General features: G+C 30.5%; 1 protein-coding gene across 1 annotated transcript; it reads right to left on the bottom strand.

Annotated features, from left to right (window-relative positions):
• Positions 1-840: 840 nt before the first annotated feature.
• LOC125194523 (S-protein homolog 2-like) lies at positions 841-1257 on the bottom strand. The gene has a single exon (XM_048092787.1). The coding sequence runs from the start codon at positions 1255-1257 to the stop codon at positions 841-843; it is 417 nt and encodes a 138-aa protein (XP_047948744.1).
• Between the last annotated feature and the right edge of the window lie 5575 nt (positions 1258-6832).

The raw sequence follows: 6832 nt of genomic DNA, 5'->3' as shown, positions 1-6832 counted from the left end.
AAATATAAATTCTAAATTACAAAAATAGAATAATATAATATTTTAAAAAGTTCTATTTGCCGTGCATAGCACGGGGGGAGATACTGGTGTTTCTTAGAAACAAAGATTTTTTTGCCACCAATTCATTGATTTGTGCTTTAAAATTAAGGTTATACCATTGGGTTGCAATTCCAAACTACATCAAAGAATAAAAAAAATAAAAGCAATATTGCTTTTCAATTTCAATTAGTTTGAAATTTTATGTAAGTGACAAAAAACAAAGTGATAGAATCAAAAAATGTTCATAGTCAATGATCCTAACAAGGTACAGTATATCAATACCTAAGTGGCTTGGGTCAGATGATTTTACCACATGCATCATATGGATGAGCTTTAATCAAAAAGAGGATGTTTACTTCTGAAAATTAGTGTAGAAAGATATGTTGATATATGTCAATCCATCTTTATTAAGATTGATTAAAATTTTACAATAATCAAAACCCTATCCTTGAAAATTTTAACTTATTTATTCACAATTCATTAAATATTTAAAATGGTAGGATTGAAGGAATCATAGTAACTGTGATATGAATATAAAACTTGCCCAAAACTCATTAATATTCAAACTAAGGCCAAAACTCACCTTTTATATATGCATAGATAGATATAGATAATGCATATATATTTATTCAATTTTCATTCTATTTAAAATAAAAGTATATAAATCCATATTCAAATTTAGCTTATGACAAAGTTATATAGGGGCATTATAAAATATAGATACATCTCCAAATCTGGAAATTTGTAGTAATTGATTTATTAATTTTTGCAGAGAAGAAACATACTAAGATACATTAAAATTCAAGTGTCCCAATCAAATTCTTTGTTGAAGATGGGTGTACCATTACCGAAATAGATACCATCTTTTTGAGCTGCCCAAACGCACATACCGGAGGTACACTTTTTCCTCCACGACGATCTAAACACGTCGATGGACTTCTTCTTGTTTCCCCAATGCAGAGTGCAGAAGAACAAGGTGGTGTGCCTTATGTTATCGCAAAACGACCACTTGTATTGAGAGCCGTAGGAAGTGAGCTTATGATTTCCGAGATCATTGTCTCCAGATGCACAGTGAAACTCCAGTGGCGGAGAGTCCTTGGGGAGGAAGGTCACTACGTGGACCGTGTATTCGCTCGTGAAAAAGCACGTGCGGGCCGATGTTTGGAGAAGAAGAAGATGTGTTAGAGTGATCAGGAAGAGGATTTTGAATTGAGACATTTGGGTTTAGTGCATCAGATGAGATTTCAAGGGTTTGGGGGCTCATATATATAGTCATGAATTTTTATGAGCAAATGTTATTTGCATTGAATTGATTTTAAACCAAAATATCTTTTATTTTCAACTCAAAATATACTCCATGTATCGTCACACTTCAATTATATTGGTAGATTGATCTTTTCATTAATGGAGTATAAAAAGTTAATTACCGGAGATAAAGGTATACAATAAAAGCTAATCAAATGGTAATCATAGATGGTTATTTTGGATGCAGAAAAGCAAGAGAAATGGAAATGCTAAAAATAGGGGGACGAGTTGAGTCGACTTGTAACTAATACAAATAATAAAAACACATATATTAATTAGATTATTATTGGATTTATTAAAGGGAGCAATCATACCTCGTTCAATACTAAAATACCATACATACGAAATAGTTAGTCTCAAAATTTATAATGTTCAAAATGTCAAAGTTGTAAACAATAAAAATAATAATGAATTAGCCAATAAATAAATATAAATATTAACAAAAATTAATATGATAACTATAAATATAAATTTTCTTTCATTTTTTGAAAAGCTTGGTTATTACTACTACTATATAACTCACTGTAGTGTGAAGGTTTTGCATACTAATTCCAACAAATTATTGATAATTTAAGTCTTAAAGTTGTTTGAATTACTGGTTATATAAATATCAATTATCATAAATTCAAAAGAATATTCTCTTTGAAAAGTGAGATAAATAATACTACTTCATGCAAAATTTTAACTAAAATAACATATAGTAAATGTACAAAATCTAAAATCTAATAAAAATATAGCAATAAATGAATGAATGACAAAATATGACAAATATCTTCCGTCGCAATTAAGATGATGACACAATTTTCAGTCATTCTCTCAGTACCATTTAATACTTAATACTACTAATTAATAACGTTATTTTCATTACATTATCTTGTTAATTATCTTTTTGAATGCAGAAAATTTAAAGTTTATTGTATTTATATATGGTAGTGTATATTAAATTGTCCAATAATCTTATCAATCCCATAAATTATGAATGGATTGGTATCCATTAATTGTTAATTAGTCAACATTTTCACTCATTTAATCAATTTCAGTTCAAAAATTAATATCTTAAATTTCAAAATTAAATAGAAAACTCAAAATCTAAAAAGAAAAACATAGCAGTAATTAAAAATGAATGAAAATAACAAAAAAACATAATTAAGAATAATTTATAAAACTAAAACATAACTTAAAAGGATGACTTATATAAATTTATTTCATATTAATATTGAAACATTATTTTTGGTGAGTTTTTTTTATCACATTAAACACCAATCGAGTAATAAATTTAATTTAATTAATTATTAAATAAATAATATTGATGAGTTACTTAATTATAATATATATGAATGGTATTTATTTAATATGGAGGATAAAAACGGCAAAAACTTTAGAAAACACATTCAATTAATCACATTATTTCCACTACATCAATTTATCTTGTAAATTACTCCCTCCGTCCCGCTTTAGCAGTCATATTGACTTTTCTGTCATCTTTTTGTAAAAATATAAAAAATAGTTAAAGTGAAGAAATGGTAAAGTAAGAGAGACAATAATATAGATAAGACTCTTATCTATATTATTGTCTCTCTTACTTTACCATTTCTTCACTTTAACTATTTTTTATATTTTTACAAAAAGATGACAGAAAAGTCAATATGACTGCTAAAGCGGGACGGAGGGAGTATTTTTTGGAAGATAAAAAATTCAAAATATATTCATATATTGCACATATGAAATTGCTCATTCATCTCATCGATCCCATAAATTAAGAATGAATTGACACCTATTACTCTCATTAATTTTCAATCAATCAACAGTTCACCCATTTAGCCCGTCTCATTTTGAAAAAATAAAATCTTAAATTTCAAAACTAAATAGAACCTCCTCATTTTTCTGCATCTCATCTATTTCTCAAAAGCTCTCTCTCCAATACCAATCCAACCTTCTGCCTTTTTTTCAACCATAGGTAAAGCTCGTTGCCACCAGCCCTCACTCACCTCTCACTTGAGGAGATCATTCTCGAGCGGACCATGGTGACGTCATCGAGCATCAAGCGATTTTGTTGTTATGTAGTGTATACTATAGTTAGGCTAACATCACCACCAATGATTTTGTTCGGTCTTGTATTTATAGAGTCTTGTCTTAAACATAAGCCATTATTTATAACATCAATGGCCATTTATATAGTCATTATGTTGTATTGTAAAGTCAAAAAATAGACTTTATTTTTAGGATTATGGATTTGTAACTGCTATTAAATGCCTAATTTGCATTAGTATATGACAAATGACATATTGCTACGATTGTTGGCGGTTGCAAATGCTGTGGCTAGGGATGTCAATCGGGCTAATCCGTTCGGGTTCTGGCCAGCCCACTCGGGTCGCCGGCCTATTTGGGTGCGGGCCATTCGGGTTATGGATTTTTTAGGTCATAAATTTTCAATCCTAACCCGTCGGGTTTTGGGCTAACCCATCGGGCTATTCGGCCTAAAAGCTTTCGAAAATAATCTCTTGTATCAAAATTTTATTCTATAAAATGATTTTAAATTTTAGATACTTTTTTCCTTTTAGTTTAGAATCATATAAAATCTTCAAATTTTCATAGTTTTCTTTAATAATACTTGAAAAGAAGCCTTTCATCTCGATCAACTACAATATAAATTAAAGCTTGTGTTCGTGTCATTATTATGGCATTGTTCGTAACTAATTCTTTATGAAAATTAAAAATCATATCTTACGTGAATCATTATTAAAATAAAATTTTGATGGGTTAGTTCTTAATTTTATCTTCATTGGCATTGGTGGTTCGTAACTAGGGGTGTTGAAACGGGTAGCGGGTAACGGGTATTTTAAAACCCGACCCGATACCCGCAAAAATCGGGATCGGGGTCGGGGTCGGGATCGGGTATTCAATCTAGGATATTATTGGGTATTGGGTATACCCATTACCCGAGCGGGTATACCCGATTACCCGACCAATTACCCGATTCAAACTTTAATTAGGTCTAAATTTTACCCTTTATTTATACAACAATCTTAAATCACCATATATCTACTCTCAATGTCGGGCAACCAAGCATGAGAAAGAGCCAGAGCAACTTGCTTAACTCCCCTTTCTTATTTCTACAGCTATGCTCCTCTCTAATTACTTTTAAATTTATAAAAATAAAATGAGTTAAAGCATATGATTAACCCACAAAGTAATAAATCCGATATGTTAAAATTTTATTCTCCTACATTTACATTGATTAACGTTTGATATGTATAGTTAATTGCTCGGCTGCTCCGCACCAATTTTGAACAACATTCTATAATATTTATATCACCTTGAGCTCTCATAAATGTCTTAGCGGAATTATTTCTTTCAATTAATGAGTTAATATCTTACATTAACTTGAGCAGTAAATGGATGAATATGGTTATAACACTTGCATAAGAAATATTTCATACTATTTGTATTAGTATTAGGAGAAGCTTTTAAGCAAAAACAATTCCCACATCAATGATAGATAAAAGGAGGCAGGCCAAAATCTATATAACTAACAATAATTTCTCACTACTTAACGGGACATGCAGCGGGTGCGGGTACCCGCATATGTAGGTTCGGGTACCCAATGCGGGTAGTCGGGATACCCGCATTGCTCTGCAGGTCGGGTATCGGGTACCATAAACTTGAATTGTCGGGTTCGGGTACCCGCAAAATCGGGTGCGGACACCCGCGGGTACCCATTTCGACACCCCTATAATCGTAACTAGAAACAGATGATGGGATGGTGCAATAATGAGTTGAGATGGAACTTGAAAGCTGATATTGTGGGATCGAGTGGAAAAGTGTAGAATAAAGATTGAATAAGACTAATGATTGTGTAGAATGAAGATTGATGATTCAAAAATATAAAAAACCTCTAAAACTTAATATTTTATAATTAAAACTCACAACCCATCGGGCTAACCCGCAATCCGTTCGGGCCAACCCGGTTAACCTGCCAACCCATTCGGACCAACCCGTTTAGCCCGTTTTGTATTCGGGTAATAAAATTACAGCCCTAACCCGCTCATATTACCGGGTTGTTCGGGCCGGCCCACGGATTTCAGATTGAATTGACATCCCTGGCTGTGGCTATAAGGATTAATGACATATTGCAATTTAAATCACATTAGTTTATTTTACAGTTATTTTTGGAAATTATTGTCCTTTTAAATGTTTGAATTGTATAGGACCTATTAAATCTTATTAAACGTCAATGCACATTTAATTTATTTTATAATTATTTTGTATATTGCAGCCGGAAATTTGTAGCTGATGTTATGACTCGTAACCCCATTTTATAAACTGATATCCATGGCTGAATTATCAATGCACATTTATAATTATTATTTATGGATAGCTGTTATTTTTAACCTTCATGCTCTATATTGATTTTGACATATTTTTATAAATATTCAAATTGTCCCACAACTTATAAATATTTTAAAATAAAGCCAAAACTCGCCTTCGTATAGATAGATTAAGTATTTTTTCTTAATAATGAAAGTAGATGCTATCGAAATGGTGAATTTTCCATCACCACAAAATTCAACAAAAAACTGACAATATAGTATATTTCCCCTTCTGTCTCATTTGAAAAGTCCACCTTTCTGTTGACCTTTCTGTTGAGTTATAAAAACAGTGGAGTATATTTGTGGTCTCAGTTTTTTTCGTCCTTTCATTAGAAATGTGAAGTAATATATATATGGAAAAAGATTATCACGTCGATACCCGTGTAATTAATATTATCATGAATTGAGTGAAAATGAAATAATATAATGGTTGCGCCATTTTTTTATTCTTTTATAGAAAAAAATAATTCTCCTGCAAAAACATGTGAAAATAACAGAGAATAAATAAAATTTATACTTCTCATATTCATTTTTCAAATATAATGGAGTAAATATATATATTGATGATTCTTCATTATAGGAGAACAAAAACAAGGATGAAGTGAATAAACTTTAAGGAATAATTAATTGAATCAATGAAATTCTAGCTGGCAGTTTTCTACTATACCTACTCTCATTAATTAAGTATATGGGTCGTCTGAAAAAAAATCTCGATGAATATATATGATTCCTCAATTTCTCTGATCTTTCATTTTTTTTATAACTTTATACGGACACCTCTTTGCTCTCTGACGTTTTATAATGGTTAAAAAAAGAATTAGTTTAATATTTATTTATTTTAAATTATGAAAGTTGACAAAGAGTAAAGAAAGACAATTATTATGACTTCAACCTTAGTTCAAAATATTTCTAAATATTATAAATTTGGTAGAGAGTAGAGACGCTTTGCTTTGTACATTGGCTTATTCTATTTTTGGATTTTTTTAAAATCTATTTATATGATAAAAATATGTATTGACTAATTCAACCGTTATATGAATTTTGACGCTTTCCATTAAATCTGTTGCGCCGTTTTCTCTAATATCATTGTATAGTAGAGTTTAATATAGTACACCCAT

This window comes from Salvia hispanica, chromosome 3 (assembly GCF_029641045.1).
Source record: "Salvia hispanica isolate PSC_SH4W2 chromosome 3, Shi_PSC_v1, whole genome shotgun sequence".
NCBI classification, from domain to species: Eukaryota; Viridiplantae; Streptophyta; class Magnoliopsida; order Lamiales; family Lamiaceae; genus Salvia; species Salvia hispanica.
The sequence above is the reverse complement of the archived record's forward strand: the minus strand, read 5'-3'. Positions and strand labels throughout refer to the sequence as shown.

Bases quoted from the DNA above. Each gene is read 5' to 3' on its own strand.
- LOC125194523 (XM_048092787.1), bottom strand. From the start codon at position 1,257: ATGTCTCAATTCAAAATCCTCTTCCTGATCACTCTAACACATCTTCTT.